Source organism: Panthera uncia, assembly GCF_023721935.1.
Source record: "Panthera uncia isolate 11264 chromosome C1 unlocalized genomic scaffold, Puncia_PCG_1.0 HiC_scaffold_4, whole genome shotgun sequence".
Taxonomy (NCBI): domain Eukaryota; kingdom Metazoa; phylum Chordata; class Mammalia; order Carnivora; family Felidae; genus Panthera; species Panthera uncia.
In genome coordinates, this window is record NW_026057585.1 from 47506393 (window position 1) to 47524175 (window position 17783).

At 34.9% G+C, this 17783-nt stretch overlaps 1 protein-coding gene across 1 annotated transcript in view; it reads left to right on the plus strand.

Annotated features, from left to right (window-relative positions):
* The window catches only part of ANKRD13C (ankyrin repeat domain 13C), a 94989-nt gene that overhangs the window by 12979 nt on the left and 64227 nt on the right, over nucleotides 1-17783 (plus strand). Inside the window, exon 2 of the mRNA XM_049617017.1 lies at nucleotides 14725-14766. Coding sequence (XP_049472974.1) covers nucleotides 14725-14766 — 42 coding nt within the window. The remainder of the gene's footprint in view (nucleotides 1-14724; nucleotides 14767-17783) is intronic.

Sequence of the window (17783 nt, forward strand, 5' to 3'; positions counted from 1 at the left end):
GAGAGTGGTAGGAGATAGGAGCCTTGAGAGGTAGTAGAGGGGGTTAAGCCTGTGGAGCTTTTGTAGACCAAAAGGATTTTGGCTTTTACTCTGAGTAAAGAGAAGTAACACAATCTGATTTTAAAAGGCTCCATCTGCTGCTATATGAAGCAAAACTTGGATGGGCAAGGGTCAATTTAACATGCTGTTGTAACTAGGGGTAGCTGTGGAAATAAGGAAAAAGTAGACCTGGTTTGGAGTCTAATATTATGTGTGTGTGAGTTTTAGTAGTATAGTACTGTTTATGAGAGAAAATACAGGAATTCCCCCTTTTTAATGCTTGCTCGGATGGGATTTGAAGGTGTCTAGAAGCTGGAGCTTCCTGTTTTCTAATTAGGGAGCGGGTGAAATCAAAACTATTTTTGTAATAATACCAAGTCATTGCTGCCTTTTTCACTGTGCTGACACTTTTGCTGATGTCACAAAAGCAGTGGTGGGTAAAGTTATCAGAACCTGAGTATGAATCAAAGACCAAACTTGCTGGTATTTACTGTGTAGTCACATAATGTGTATGCCACATATTCGAGTTAAAAAAAAAAAAAGCCGGTTTCACTTAATGTCTTTGTTGAAGCTGTAGAAATGATTAATCAAGTCTTAATCTTGAGTACATATCTTTTTGATATTCTTTGTGACATAATACAGATTTTTCATGATGCTCTTCTGCATACTGAAGAGAAAATAAGGGAAAACATTTGTATAGTTCTTTGAGTTGTAAGCCAAACTAGCAGCTTTTGTCATAGAACACCATTTTTACTTGAAAGAACAGCTTCCAGACAAACTATGGTTTTTCCAATTTAGATACTTGGCAGACACTTTTCTGGAAAGTGAATGAAGTTAGCCTGTGACTTCACAGAAGACAATTGGTAGTATTTATTGCCAATGAAGAAATTCAGACTTTGGATCAAAAATTACAATTTGGGAAACTTGTCTTTGTCACTTTAAGTTTGACAGTTTTCCAGGATCCAAAGACTTTTTTGGTTGGATTGATGGTATTTTGATTTTTTTTTCTTTGTATAATGAAATATGTTGATATTTGGAAGATCTGCGTAACTCAATCAACTGGTATTTTTCAGATGATCAGAGCATGATGTTTCAAAATCATGTAAAAGATCCATTTAAAGTACAAGAGAAACCAATGGGTTTCAGTATAACTCAATGCAAAAAGTTTATTGATACAGTTTTAGATTTCACATTGCAGCTAACCTTTAAGACATGACTACTTACTGGGGTGTCTGGGTGGCTCAGTTGGTAAAGCATCCGACTTTGGCTTAGGTCATGATCTCACAGTTTGTGAGTTTGAGGCCCGCATTGGGCTCTGTGCTGACAGCTCAGAGCCTGGAGCCTGTTTTGGATTCTGTGTCTCCCTATCTCTCTGTCCCTCCCCTGCTCTTGCTCTGTCTCTCTATCTCTCTCAAAAATAAATAAATATTAAAAAAAAAAAAGAAAAAAAAAAGAAATGACCACTGAGTTTTGGTATAGTAGCAAAGAGCACCTCCAATTATTTAAAAAGGCTATTAAAATACCCCTCCTTTTTTTCAACTGCATAGCTTCTGAATGTAGGTTTTCTTCAGACCAAAGCAAAATTTACACATTATTGAATGCAGAAATAATTATAAAAATCTAGTGTCTTCTATTAAGCCAGACATTAAAGAAATGATTTTAATTTTTAATTAAAGAGTTTAAAATAGCACCATTCCTGTCATTTATTTTTTGTTTTGTTTTGGAAAATGCAATTATTTTTCTCATAAAAAATTTTATTAGTTTGTAATAGAGTGACTGTAATTTTAAAATTAATAAAATTCTACATTTAATTTTAATTTACTAATATGGTAAATATCGATAGTTTTGTCCATATAAATAATCCACATAAAAGATCTTTTTTTTAAAAAAAGATCTTTAATAATTCTTTTTTTTAATAAGATTTCATTTTAAGTTATTTATTTTGAGAGAGAGTGAGCGAGCAAGGGAGGGGCAGAGAGAGGGAAAGAGAGAGAGCCCCAAGCAAGATCCACACTGTCAGTGCAGAGCCCCATGCGGGGCTTGAACTCATGAACCATGACACCATCACCTGAACTGAAATCAAGACTAGGATGCTTAACTGACTGAGCCACCCAGGTGCCCCAAGATCTTTAAGAGTATAAATGGGATCTTGAGACAAAAAGTTTGAAAACTGTTGGTTTAGTAAAAAATTAGCATACAGATTTCAGAGTCATGACTCATACAATTTCTAGATATATAATTTTAGGAAATTACTGTTAGCTTTATTCTTCTTACCTGCAAAATAGGAATAATATTTGTCTCACAGGGTATTGGGGTAAGATAAGGTTTATGAAGTATATATAGTACAGTACTGGGCACATACAATAGATGCCCTGTAAATCTAGCCTTTTGGTTGATAATTTGCATACTTTAGCACTGCTGTGGTCTTAATGTTACTGGAATATTTTTTATACATTTGACAGAACAGAATTCAGTTTATTTACCAAGTTAGAACCACAGCATCGGATTTCAGATTTAAAAACTACATTGTGGAAAACTGGCAGAAGGTTATTTTAAGTTTTTAGTATCTTTTATGTAACAAATTAGCTAAGCAGCAGGTTGAGGTCTTAGAAAACTGAAAGGATAGTCGATGAAGCTTAACTAGGACATTTGAGCACTTAGTTTCATGGCATACTTGGCCAATAAAGCAAATCCAGTGTTGGCTAGAGAAGGAGTATGATGAAAAAATGATGATGATTTGCTTTTAAAATATTGAAGTCAAAGCATGATGTTTGGTATCTTTAATTAGAATATATTATTTCTGATTATGTACTTACCTATAAAATGAGAGGGATTGGATAGTTGAATGCAAAGTCATTTCTAGTTCATAAATCTTCTAAAAATGTGATTAATTTAAACTTGTTACAGTAATTTTAGTTTGTAAGCATCAGTAGGTACTGATGCTTTTGCCCTTTCACCTTTATTTTCCTTGAAAGCTTAAGAAAATAGAGTAATAATGTAGGTGCATAAAGGCCTGCTTTCTTTACCTAGGTGCTCTGTCTAGACTCTGGTAAGTTCTCCTTAATTTGTGTAGTTTTTTGAATAGTTATTACATTCACATGCTACAAAATTATAAAAAGATGTAAAAGATACATTGTAAAAATAGTTTGCCTCCCACTCATCTTTACCCACTCAGTTACCCTTCTTAACAGCAACTGGTGTTATCAGTGCCTTGTTTTCTTCTTGTCACCATTTAGAACATGGTCCTTTTTTTTTTCTCCTGGAAGATAGAGAAGTGAAGAAAGATAACTATTATTACCTTTTATACTATTAGGGCAAAAGTGGATATTCACAAATTTCTATGTTTGATTTTAAATGTCTCTTTTTTTACTGTCAAATTTGCATATACCTCCAATCTAGACTTCTTGGAGTTCCCATATTTTATAATTATCTCCACTTGGGAATCTCAGAGATACTTCAAAATTCATTTGTCAAAATGTTATTATTATTATTATTTTCCACCTTATCCCCTCCTACCTGGCCATCCAGTCCTTTATTAAATCACATCATTAATTATCTGGTTGCTCAAGCCTCAATTATTGGGATCATTCTTTATCTCACCTCCTCCTCCTATCCACGCATATCTAATTAACAGGTTATTTTGCATCATTCTACTTTCTGTCTCCATTGCCACCATTTTGAACACAATTTTTATTTTTTTTCACTTGGAATGCTACACTGGACTCATATCTGGTCCCATGTCCCCCTTCCTTCCTTTCTCTGTATGGTAACAAGAGTGATCTTGGAATGTCATTTGTATCATGTCATGTCCCTGTTCAAGATTCTTTAGTGCCTTCTCCACTAAAAAGTAAGTTCATATTTCTTACCATAGTTATAGAGCCTCACATGATCTGGCCCTTGACTGCTTCTCTGATATAATCTTTTGTACAAATGTCTCTTTTTTTTTTCTTTTCTGGCAATACTTGTTTTCTTTTAGTTCCTTGAATATGCCAGGTTATTCCTGGTCTCTGACTGTAATGCTTTTCTTCTTATTCTTTGATTTCTTAGTTTCTACTCCTCTTTAAGATCTCATTTTAAACATTATCTCATTAGAGAGGTTTTCCTGCCTGAAGAATCAGAAAGTTATGTATCCCTTTATTAATTTTTGTCTTAGCTCTTTGTTATTTTTCTGAACACCTGTCATCATCTGTTTTGTCTCATTTTCTGTTTTTCTGCTCTCTTTTGTTAACATAAGCTCCTTGAGTGCAAGAATTATTTCTAATCCTAATGGTTGATTCTTTAATATCTAGCACTATGCCTGGAACATAGTAATGCTCAGTAAATCTTAAGTGAAGATGAATGGATTTTGTCTCTGGGTAAAATGTTGGGAAAAATAACAGAACCTTTGAACTTCTAATTTACATTAAAATATAATAATGACTCTAGAATCAAGTAAACTAGATTATGAGAAAAAATTTTAATAATAGTAATATGTGATTATATATAGAAATTATATTGACTGACAGGTGTTCTATCGTGAAAGCAATGCAATATGACATGAAACCCTTGCTGATCAGAGCAGGGGTCTGCATACATAATTAAAGGGCAAGATAGTTATACCGTTGTTGAATCACTCTGTTATATACCTGAAACATTGTGTGTGAACTATACTTCCATTAAAATTTTTTTTTAAAAGTGCAAGATAGTAAATATAGGCTTGCAGGCCTTACCATCTGTTGTGTGAAAGTAGCCATCAACAATGAGAAAGAATGAAATCTTGCCATTTGCAACAACATGGATGGAACTGGAGAGTATTATGCTACATGAAATAAGTTAGTCAGAGAAAGATAGATATCATATGTTTTCACTCATATGTGGAATTTGAAAAACTTAGCAGAAGACCATGGGGTAAGGGAAGGGGAAAAAATAGTTTCAAACAGAGAGGGAGGCAAATCAGAAGAGATTCTTAAATACAGAGAACAAACTGAGGGTTGATGGAGGGGGGTGAGGGAGAGGAGAAAATGGGTGATGGACATTGAGGAGGGAACTTGTTGGGATGAGCACTGGGTGTTGTACGTAAACGATGAACCACGGGAATCTACTCCTGAAGCCAAGAGCACACTGTATATGGTGTATGTATACATTGACAATAACTTGATAATAAATTATATTAATTTTTTTTAATTTAAAGAAGAGAGAGTAGCTATCAACAATTCATAAACAATCAGCAGGTGGTTATATTCTAATAAAACTTTATGTCATATCCCTGAATTAGAGGATGAGAATGTATCTATATGGGAAACAGATGGCAAGTTTGTGCCCTACAATAAGCCTACCCCTTCTTTTTGCCTTCATTTATTGCTATCCTTAGGATTATAGCAGGAGAAAAATAATAAAGCTATTTCTAGTATCTTAGAAATATTCACATCAAAGAAGCACAAGCAAAGAAGTGGGCAAGTAACTTATTTTAGTCAGGCGACATACCTGGGTGATGATTCTTTAGGTAAAATAAGATGTCCAGTACAAAGGCTTTTGTAAGGAAGACTTTTGCTTTTAAAATCGTTAGGGACATGAATAAATATTTGCTGCAATTCTAGCAACCTTACTTATCCCCCATTTATCTTCTATTTATTTTTAAGCAGCATATTGTAATATTATTCACATACCATACATTTGAACCATTTAAATTGTACAGTTAAATGGTTTTTGTTGCATTCAAAGTTCTGTAGCCATCACCACAATTTGAGAACATTTTCATTCCCTAAGAAGAAGTCCTGTACACTTGACCTTTTACTTCCTCCTCCCCCCCCCCCATTTGCCTCAGCCCTAGATAGCCACTAATCTGCATTCTCTATAGATTTGATTATTCTAGACATTTCATATAAATGGAATCACAATATATGGGCTTTATGACTGGCTTCTTTCACTTAGCACATTGTTTTCAAGGTTCATCCATATTACAGCATGTATCAGAACTTTATTCCTTTCTGTTGCCAAATAATATTCCATTGCATAGATGTACCTTATTTTATTTATAGTTAATGGGCATTTGAGTTGTTTCTACTTTTTGACTATTATGAATAACACCGCTATCAACATTTGTATGGAAGTTTTTGTGTGAACATGTTTTCATTTTCTTGGATATATACCTTTGGCTGGGCCATGTGGTAACTGTGTTTTTCAAAGTATTTTACTTTGTATGAGGATTTATTTCAATTTCTTCTCCTTGCCAATACTTGTGTTATGTCTTTTTGATTATAACCATCCTAGTGAATGTAAAGTTGTATCTCATTTTAATGGCTAATGATTTTGAGCATCTTTTCGTGTGCTTATTGGCCATTTGTGTATCTTCTTTAGAGAAACAGCTATTCAGATCCTTTCCTGTTTTTAAATTGGGGTTTTTAAATTATTTAGTTGTAAGAGTTCTTTATATATCTGGATACTATCAAACTTATAATTTGCAAAATATTTTCCTCCCTAGGTTCTCTTTTCACTTTCTTGATGCCATTCTTTGGAGCAAAAATCATTTTAATTTTGATGAAAGCCAATTTATTTTTGCTTTTGTGCTGTGCTTTTGATGTATCTGAGAAGTCATTACCTAATTCAAGGTCACAAAGATTTACTCCTTTGTTTTGTTTTGTTTTCCAAGGGTTTTAATAGTTTTAGCTCTTATAGTTAGGTCCATGATCTATTTTTTTTAATTTATTTAAAAAAAATGTTTATTTATTTATTTTTGGGAGAGAGAGAGAGAGAGAGAGAGAGAGTAGAGGAGAGGCAGAGAGAGAGAGAGAGAGAGAGAGAGAGAGACAGAATACCAAGCAGGCTCCTTGATGTCAACACAGAACTCAACATGGGGCTCAAACTCACTAACCAGGAGATCATGACCTGAGCCAAAACCAAGAGTTGGACGCTTAACCAACTGAGCCACCCAGGTGCCCCTAAATTTATTTTTGAGAGAGAGAGAGACAGAGAAATGCATGCAGGGGAGGGGCAGAGAGAGAAGGAGAAAGAGAATCCTAAGCAGGCTTTGTGCTGTCTTGTGGAGCCCTACATAGCGCTCAAACTAATGAACCATGAGATCATGACCTGAGCCTAAATCATGAGTCGGACGCTTAACTGACTGGCACCCAGGTGCCGCCTGTCCATGATCTATTTTGAATTAATTTTTGTGTATGGTATGATTGATCTGTTGATATTTAGGAGTGTCTTTATGCAAGTACATACTGTTTTGGTTACTGTGGTTTTGTAGTAAGTTTTGAAATTTGTAAGCCTTCCAACTTTGATGTTCTTTCTCAAGATTGTTTTATATATTCTGGGTACTCTGAATTTTTATATGAACTTTAGGATCAGCTTGTCAGTTTCTTCAAAAAAGCCAGTTGGGATTTTGATGGAGATCGTTTTAAAATTATAGACCAATTTGGGGAGTATTGTCATTTTACCAGTATTTAAATCCATGACTTCAGGATGTCTTTCTGCTTATTTAGGTATTATTTAATTTCTTTCATCGATAATTTTATGGTTTTAGGAATATGTCTTGCACTGTTATTTTTATCTTGGATTTCTATGTAACAACTCCTCTGTCTCTCAACTATCTGATACTCTTCATTTTATCTAGAGTATTAGAGTGTCACAGGAAAATGCTTAGATATCAGCTTGTTCTTTTAGCTTCAGAGTTTAGAAAGGGTTTTTTACTTTGGTTCATTTTTTGAATGAACTGAGAGGAAAGTGGGGGAAGTCTGATTGTCTTTTCCCATACTAGATTTGAATAAATCTTCATTCCAGGATGGATGAGCAGGAAAAAAAAGTCATTTGATAGTCTTTGAAAAATACTCATTTAAAAGAAGTGTCATCAAAGTATCCTGAAGATACTGTTAAGTAAAGGCTTGACAGTATAGAAAATTAAATGAATGATGTAAAAAAAAAATAATTTGAAAACAGACTGTAGAGGAAAAAGAAAAATTAATGAGGGATAAGTTATAAATACAGAGTTATACCTCTGTAGATTTCATTTGATGAGTAATATGTATTTTCAGATAATAAAATAATAACTAGAACAGAGGCAATACTGAAAGCTATAAGAAGAAAAACATCTTTTGATCTAAAATTGGTTCAGACTCCAAAGTTACAACTCATAGAAAATTAATGAAAAGAGATTCTGTATATCTTGGTGATATTTTAAATTTTAATGAAGAATTCTATACATATATAAGTAAAGAGCACAGATTGCTATTGAACAAATGAATGTCAGTTTGGCCTCAGACCTCTGCAATATTAGATCATACTTGCTGTAACATCCTCTAACTGTAGAATTCTTTCTAGTCAGGTATTCATTTGTGAAAGCAACAATAACATTCTAGAAAATAGATTAACCACCATGCTATCATTCCTGAAAAGTATTATTCAAAGAAATATCCCAAATCATAAGAGATGAATTTACATGATTAACCCAAGAAAGGAGGAGTTGTGTCAGAAAAGCGTTGATAGTGAACATTGAAACCACTTAAATGTACCATAGATGAAATCTAATAATCATAGTAAATATGATTACAATCTTGACAGCAAATTGCCAAAAAAAAAAAATAAAAATCTTTTGCTTCAAAATTTAAGACATATATTCTATAAAGGGTAAGAAAAAGGTTTATAACTATTGATTAAATTAGTGAAACAAAAATGGAGATGAGAAATAAAAGCATTAATTTCTTCATTTTTTGTAAAAGGGAATCAAATGTATGGTTTATTTTTTGACTGTTAGATAAATGTTAAGTTTAAAAGTATTTTCTAAAAAGGTGTAAATTTTACTGCAAATAGAATTTAAAATCTGTCTATATTCTGTGTTACTTGAAGAAAATAAATGCCATTTTATTTATTTATTTTTTAATGTGTTTCTATTTTTGAGAGAGAGAGAGACAGAGCGTGAGTGAGAGAGGGAGACACAGAATCTGAAGCAGCTCCAGGCTCTGAGACGTCAGCACAAGAGCCCAACATGGGGCTTGAACTCATAAACCACGATATCATGACCTGAGCCAAAGTCGAATGCTCAACTGACTGAGCCACCCAGGCACCCCCCATTTTAAAAGCCCAGATAAAGACAGAATAAAAAGCAAAAGCACTTTTAAAAAATAGAAATTTCCCAAACTGTGATTATGTCAAATAAGGCTTTGTATTCTTTTATTGTATTAGTAATGGTTTTTGCCATTGCAAGTGAAACTCACTGCAAACTAGATTAAGCCCAAAGGTATTTCTTGATTCGTATAACTGAAAGTGATAGAGTAAGAGCTAATCTTGGGTTTGTATGTATCCGGATCTCCTGCAGTGTTGTGAGGACTTTTTAAAATTTTTTTTCTTTTTCTAATAATCTCTTAGCTTTGCTATTAGGTAAAGCTCCAGTTTTTCCTTTTGCAGTTGGGCTTTATCTATTTCAGTTTTTTAGCCTCTGCTCTTGACATTTTGTGCCAGAGAATTATTTGTGGGATGAAATTGTCCAGTGCATTGTAAGGTATTTAGCAGTATCCTTGGCCTCTACTTTCTAGATGCCATTAGCACCCTCACTCCTCAGTTTTGACAAGAAATGTGCCAGACATTGCCAACTGTTCCCTTGGCATAAAATTGTCCCTGATTTAGAACCAGTAACTGAGGTGGTAGAGAATATGAGAACCACCTTAAAACATTGTGGTTCCAGCAGCAAAAGACAGTCTTCCCAACCAGTTCTAGCACCAAAATAAAAATGCAGAAAATAATTTTCTAGTACAGAAAGAAAGAAAGAAAGAAAAGAAAGAAAGTCAGTCAGTCCCAGGTGGGAATTGTGCCTTTCCCTGAAATAGTATTCTAGCTGGGTCTAAAAATAGTAGCTATGGCATCTACTAAAAGGAAGGGAAAAGACTTTTACAGACACGTCTAAAGGAGATTGGAAAAAATGGAAAATTTATGGCTGAGTCAATGGCAAAGATTATGAATGGAAAGATTAGTCACTGATAAAATTGAACTTGAGATAAGAATGATTTAAAAGTACTAAGAATAATTATATTTTGATTGAAGTTATGATCATTAGTGCTCATAAAGTTATCTCATTTTTATGCATTAATAGTACCAAAGAATAGAAGGCATAGTATTAAAGATATGGAGAAAAGTTAAGAAATAAAATTCAAGTATCATTTCTGCCTCTAGTAATGATGGACTAGATTAGGATTAGTCTTCCTTAGAAACAAATAAGAATCAAATATTTAACTTAAGGTTATTGGAAATCTAACAAGGTAGGAAGTAATTACTGGGCCAAGTTCTGGCAGAAGATGGAAATCCAAAGATTTAAGCCTCCCATTTTAGGTTATTTTGCCCCAGTAGCTTTTGTAAAGCCAAAAGAAGTAGTTAAGAGGCTGAGCAGCACTTTTGATGGCCTCACTGAGGTAAGAGGACCAGAGGTGGAGGCCAGTGCCTACTAAGTGTGAATATCTCTTTAGTACTCTGCTCTTTTAGCATGTAACTTGAAGAACTGCACCTTAGGAATAAGGGTGAACTGAAAGTAAATCAACTCTGATGGAGGCTGAAGCACAACTTTGCGTCATTATGAGGGCCAGAAAAAATGTCAGTCCCTGGATTAATGAAGTCTAGTAGTTCCGGACACATGTGAAAAGCAAATGAAAGTATCTGGGTGGTTTGTTTCTTATGCTTCGAATTTTTATAGAGAGAGCTCATTAAATACTATATCCAGTATATTATTAGAGATGCCTGGGTGGCTCAGTTGGTTGAGCTTCAAACTCTTGATTTCAGCTCAGGTCATGATCCCAAGCTTGTGGGATCAATGCCTGTGTTGGGCTCCATGCTGAGTGTGGAGCCCTCTTAGGATTCTCTCTCTCTCTCTCTCTCTCTCTCTCTCTCTCTGTGTGTCTCTGTTTCTCTCTGCCCCTCTCTCCCACTCATGCTCTCTCTAAAATAAAAAAATAAAAAATTAAAATCATTTATAATTAAAGATGACCAACATTATAAGGAAACTGAACAACATGATGAAAACTGGGGTTTCGGGGGGAGGAATTAAAAGAAGCCCATCAGAACTTCATTTATTGTAAGTATTATTAGAGGCTTTAAATAACAACATTTATTATGTTCTTGGGGGATAAGAGGTCAGTTTGAATATTTTAGCAGAGAACTGGAAACTATAAAAATTGAAATCACATATTTGAAAATGAGCCAGTGGCGCCTGGGTGGCTCAGTTGGTTGGGCAGCTGACTACAGCTCAGGTCATGATCTCGCGGTCTGTGAGTTCTAGCCCTGCATCAGGCTCTGTCCTGAGAGCTCAGAGCCTGGAGCCTGCTTCCGATTCTGTGTCTCCCTCTCTTTCTGCCCATTCCTGCTTGCTCTCTGTCTTTCTCTCTCTCTCAAACATAAACAATAAAAAAATTAAAAAAGAAAGAAAATGAGCTAAATAAAAATTCTCAAATGGAAAAATATAATAACTGGAATTTAAAACTAAATAAATAGGCTTACTAACAGTTTTAGACCCTGAAAAAGAATTCGTGATGTTGGAAATAGGTTAGAAGAAAATATCTTTAATGAAAAATGGAAAGGGAAAGAAGTTTTTAAAAAAAATAGAAAGGGTAAGGGGTGCCTGGGTGGCTCAGTCAGTTGAGTGTCTGACTTCGGTTCAGGTCATGATCTCACAGTTTGTGGGTTTGAGTCTCCCGTCGGGCTCTGTACTGACAGCTCAGAGCCTGGAGCCCGCTTCAGGTTCTGTGTCTCCCCCTCTCTCTGCCCCTCCCCTGCTCATGCTCTGTCTCTCTCTGTCTCAAAAATAAATAGAAACATTAAAAAAAATTTTTTTTTGAATAGAAAGGGTAAGAAGTTTTACATTAATTGAACCCAAGAGAGAAGAGAGGAAATGGAACTAAAGCAATATTTGGAAAGATACTTGCTAAGAATTTTACAAAGTTTGTGAAAGACACAGATTCAGGTATTCAACAAGTCCAACCCAAGTAGAATAAACAAAGGAATCCACACTGGAGTGAAAAGGCTGATTAATTTGAAAAACAAAACAAAACATACACATAAGTGCAGCCAGAAACGTCACATTACTTTCAAAGGAGCAGTAGAAAGTTCTATGGCTGGCTTCTCAACAAAAAAGGAAACCATAAGACCACGTAGAATGTGAGGAAAAAATAGCATCCAATCAATAATTATATACTCAGTATAATATCCTTTTAAGATTGAAGTTGAATACACATTGACAAACAAAAACCTGAGGGAAATCACTTATCAAACTATCACTAAAGGTAATCCTGAAGGATATGTTTTGAGTAGAAGAAAAATTCTAATGGAAGGTTGGAGATGAAGGAAGGAATGAAGAGCAGCAAAAATGGTAAGTAAATCTAAATGAATATTGACTCTATAAGATAAAAATAAAACCTCATAGGACTAGATAATAGCATAAAAGAAGATTGCTAGCTCCCTAAAAGGTCTGGAATTTTTGGAGAACTGGTTTGTTTTTTTGGAAAATAGCCTATGCCAGTAACTTGGCAACTCATAATATTTACTTCTTAAATAGTGTTGTGAGCAAAACTTCTTATCTGGGGACATGCTTCAGTGTATGATTATTAACAATGTGGGGCACCTGGGTGGCTCAGTAGGTTGGGCATCTGACTTCGGCTCAGGTTGTGATCCCATGGTTGTTTGGTTCAAGCCCCACATTGGGCTCTGTTCTGACAGTGCAGACAGAGCCTGCTTGGGATTCTCTCTCCTTCCCTCTGCCCCTCCCTGACTCACTCTCTTTTGAAATAAATAAATAAACTTAAAAAAAAAAAAAAAAACAACGTGTATTATAGAGGTTTCCATATCTCAAGTAAAATTAGTTATGAGGTATGAAAACTGGGGAGTAGATTGCCTAGTTGCTAGTGGAAATTTTATTTTGGGAAAATATAATGTGAATTATGTCCCCAAATCTGTCTTTTTGTTGTTGTTGTTCCTAACAGTGAAGACTAAGAAATTTACTGTAGTGCAGGTTTTTGTTTTGTAAAATTACTTATAGAGAAAATTTAAGTTTATTGAATTTATTAAACTTCTAAATTTTGCGCAAAATACTATCTGGCTATCTTTACAGACAGTTCTTATTCCACTGTGCTTTTATTCAGCAAAAGATTGTGTGTGTGTGTCTGTGTGTGTCTGTGTCTTAACCATCTGGACAGGTTGTGTCAAACTAAGAGAATGGGATAGATCATATACAAGGTTTTAAAATTTTTTGGGGGGGCGCCTGGGTGGCTCACTTGGTTGAACATCCAACTTTTGATTTTGGCTCAGGTCATGATCTCCTGGTTTGTAGGATAGGGCCCCGCATTGGGCTCTGTGCTGGCAGCACGGAGCCTGCTTAGGGTTCCCTCTCACTCTCTCTCCTCTGCCTCTCCCCTGCTTGTGCGTGTGTGTGTTCTCTCTGTCTCTCAAAATAAATAAGAAAGATTTTTTCTTTTGGATAGAGAGAGAGCACATGTGTGCGTGCGTGATGGTCAAGCAGGGGAGGGGCAGAGGGAGTAGGAGAGAGAATCTCAGGCAGGTTCCACACCCAGTGTGGAGCCCATCCCTGGTGCTCCATCTCATTACTATGAGATCATGACCTGAGCCAAAATCAAGAGTCAGACACCTAACCTACTGAGCCACCCAGGTGCCTTAGATCATATATAAGGTTTTTAGAACAAGTAGTTAAATCTTGTTTTATGCTGTATATGATTTCTTGATAAGTGTGCAGCTCATTTTATAGGCAAAAATTGTTCATGTGGTGCCTTCTGTAAAAATGCTAATACTGAATCTGAAAATTAGTATACACAAATTTTATTTAGTAACTTTATTTGCAAATATTACTATAGGTTTTCTTTCTTTAATAATCAAGAGGTGTTTAGGCTACTAGTGTGGCTTAGGGTATCATTTTGAAATTAAATTAGTCATTGTATAACATCAACTAAAAGGATATATACAAACTTCATAGTGTAGCCTTTTGCTTATCTTACCAATTTCATTATTTACTATTCTCTTTACCCCCACTGGCCATAAACATTTTTTGTTGTTTTTGTTGTTTGCGAAGTATGAACTGTTCTTGCATTTGAATGTAATTTGGGGGAATTGTTTTTAATTTTTAAATTGTTTTTAACACAGTATAATAGTGAGTTGCTTCATTTGCCTATAAAATTTTAACCCATTCAAGACTTATTTCAACATGGTCCCTCTTCAATAGTTAATTGTTTGCACAGACAAAATTAGGAGCTCTGTTCTTTATTCCATTATCATGCTATACTCTCTTTTATTCTAATAAATAATAGCAATTATTTACTTTCCTATCAGTCTCTAACAGAAGACTTCTGAACCACTTGAGGGATTGGGTATTTTTGATATCTGTCCCCAAAGATGAGTATATAGTAGGTATTTAAATTGTTTGCTGAATGAGCAAAGAATGATATGATAGAGAAATTAGCAGGAAAGGAATCTGTGAAATCTCTTGAGAGAAGAAATCTCAAAAGCAAACTGGGTATCCTTTTTTTTGGTGGGGGTTGGTTTAGAATACGTTGTGTTTAGAAATCATGGCATCCTCTGACTTTGAATTTGCCATATAAACAGGGTCATTTTGCAGTCACATTTTACTTAAATCTGTCAGTGAAATTTCTGAAGGAGCTAAAACCACTTTTAAATAACAATTTTCTATGTTTTTACACTAATTTAATTTTTGTTTAATTTTAGGAAACACTCCTTTACACCTTGCTGTGATGTTAGGAAATAAAGGTTAGTAAATATTTCCTTTCTTATGTTTAACTTCATTCATGTATTTTCACATTTATATGAAGCTTTTTAAGATGAATTTTGTCTTTTGAGTTTTTCAAAATTAACCTGATTATTTTATTTGCTAATTGAGTTAAGAATCAATATATTAAAAATAATAACATTTTCTCATTTTCTGTAGTTCACCTCAAGAGTTAGTGGAAATCCTGTACTAACTTTATGCTTTTTGAAACTGCGTGTTTTTTCTTATTTGGTTATTTTATCAAGGAAGTATTTATAATTTCCAAATATTAAGATATGTTAACTTTTATAATACTTTTAATATTCAGAGAGTTTTATAAGATTCTTTAATATGGACTGTTTTGTATATCTAAACTCAGAAGTCTACACCTTTTGTATGTTAGATGTTTGTAAAATCTTAATATTTACTTATTCTTTAAAACAAAAACTTCATAGATGATTTAAAAGATTTACTTTGAGAGAGAGTAAGACAGACTGTGAGCAGGATAGGGGCAGAGAGAAAGGGGAGACACAGAATCGGAAATAGGCTCTGGGCTCTGAGCTGTCAGCACAGAGCCTGATGGGGGGGCTTGAACTCACGAACGGTGAGATTATGACCTGAGCTGAAGTCAGACGCTTAACCAACTGAGCCAGCCAGTCGCCCCTGAAATATTTACTTTTTAAGGTTATTCCTAGAAGTGATAAAATCTTAGTTATCTGGCTTCCCAATAATCCTGGAGAGTGAGGATTTCAGATAGCTGATTAGTAACATTTTGAGTGCTGGATTTTTAAATTTTAGATGTGTTTGATAAAAACCTTTTAAAAACATAATCTTAAATTTTTAAACAGGCTAATGAATTTTTGTTAACATTTTTTCTTTCTGATAACCTAGAAGTATCATTTTGGGACAACTATTATTGATACAAAGTATCATACAGTTAGTGTAAACATTTGATCTGAATGTATGCAGATCCCAGGGGTGTTATCAGTACTTGCTTTGTTGAAAAACAAAATTTTTTTGTCAGTTTGGCTTTTAAGTTTATATGCCTAAGCACATGATCTGTAGGATAATTTAATATTGACTTTAATTCTGTATAAATTGGTGACTCGTATTTTGTTTTCATTTTTAAATTTATTTTATGCTTTTTTTTTTTTTACCTTCTTGCAAGAAATATGAGTAACTTCAAAGTTAAGATTTATTAAGAGGCTACATATTGTAGAAACTCAAAAAATGGGGACTACCTATGTCTCAGGAAGAGAAGTAACTGAGATCATTTGGGAAATCAGCCATTCTCCCCCCACTCTGTCTGTCTACCTACTTACCTACCATCTGTCTATCTCTTCTGGTGTGTCTGCTGTTCTTTATGTATATGTAAATTATAGACATAATATTTATAACACTAAGAGGAGACAAAGCAAATATGATAAAATGTTAACAACTATTGAACCTAGGTAGAGAGAATTTAAATGTTCATTGAGATCATCTGTTTTTCTGTATGTTTGAAATTTTTTATAGTATTGAAAGAGAAACAGAAATGGTATTGTTATGCTTTATCATAGGTTTAAATTTTTTTTGTTGTTGACATTTATTCATTTTTGAGAGACAGAGCATGAGCGGGGAAGGGGCAGAGAGAGAGGGAGACACAGAATCGGAAGCAGGCTCCAGGCTCTGAGCTGTCAGTACAGAGCCTGACACGGGGCTTGAACTCTCAAACTGCGAGATCATGACCAGAGCCAAAGTCAGACGCTCAACCGACTGAACCACCCAGGTGCCCCATCATAGGTTTATATTAGCATGTCTAAATTATGTTTCACAGAACATTAGTTTTATGGCATACTAATAATATTTAGGGGAAAATAATATTTCCAGGTCAAATCGATTTGGAAAATAGTGGGTTTAATAACTATTAAGCAGTTTTCTTTATTATGGACTTTCTTAGAACTTTGATGTGCTTATATGCACTGTGACCTTCTGAGTTGGGGCAGGTGTTGGATATAGAGTCATTATTCCCCAAAGTTATCTGATTTTTTTCCACATGTATCCTGAGAGATTAGAGTTCTGTGGAAGGTATTTTGGGGAAACATTTGGTTAAGTGATTCAGGATCTGCACATAATGTCAATATTTGCTTTTTCTGAGTCCTTTTCATATAAGGTAGGTCCAACCATTAATAATACTGATCCATTTTACATTAAAACAATTTTTTTAATGTTTGTTTATTTTTGAGAGAAAGAGAGACAGAGCATGACTGGGGGAGGGGTAGAGAGAGACAGAGACACAGAATCCAAAGCAGGCTCTAGGCTCTGAGCTGTCAGCACAGAGCCTGACACAGAGCTTGAACTCACGAGCTGTGTGATCATGACCTGAGCCGAGCTGTGTGATCATGACCTGAGCCAAAGTCAGATGCTTAACTGCCTGAGCCACCCAGGCACCCCCCATTTACGTTTTTTACTTGTATGTTCTTTTTTGCTTTTTTCTTTACGACCTTTAAACATTTTTGAGATTTGATTACACAGGAGTGTTATTGAAATGTGTAGTGGAAGATAAAACATCTACCTTATTGGGGTACCTGGGTGGCTCACTTGGTTAAGCATCTTACTTCAGCTCGGGTCATGATCTCATGGTTCATGACTTTGAGCCCCACATCAGGCTCTCTGCTGTCAGCACAGCACCCGCTTTGGATCCTCTGTCGCCCACTCTCTCTGCCCTCCCCCACTCATTCTCCCTCTGTCTCTCTCTCTCTCTCTCTCTCTCTCAAAAATAAACATTAAAAAAATATATAAGGGTGCCTGGGTGGTTCAGTTGGTTAAGTCCAACTCTTGGTTTCGCTCAGGTCATGATCTCATGGTTTTGTGAGTTCAAGTCCGGTGTCAGGCTCTGTGCTGATGGTACAGAACTGGCTTAGGATTCTCTGCCTCCCTGTTGCTCTGCCCTGCCCTCTCCAACTCTCATTGTCTCTGTCTCTCTTAAGATAAATAAACTTAAAAAAAAAAAATATATATATATATATATATATATATA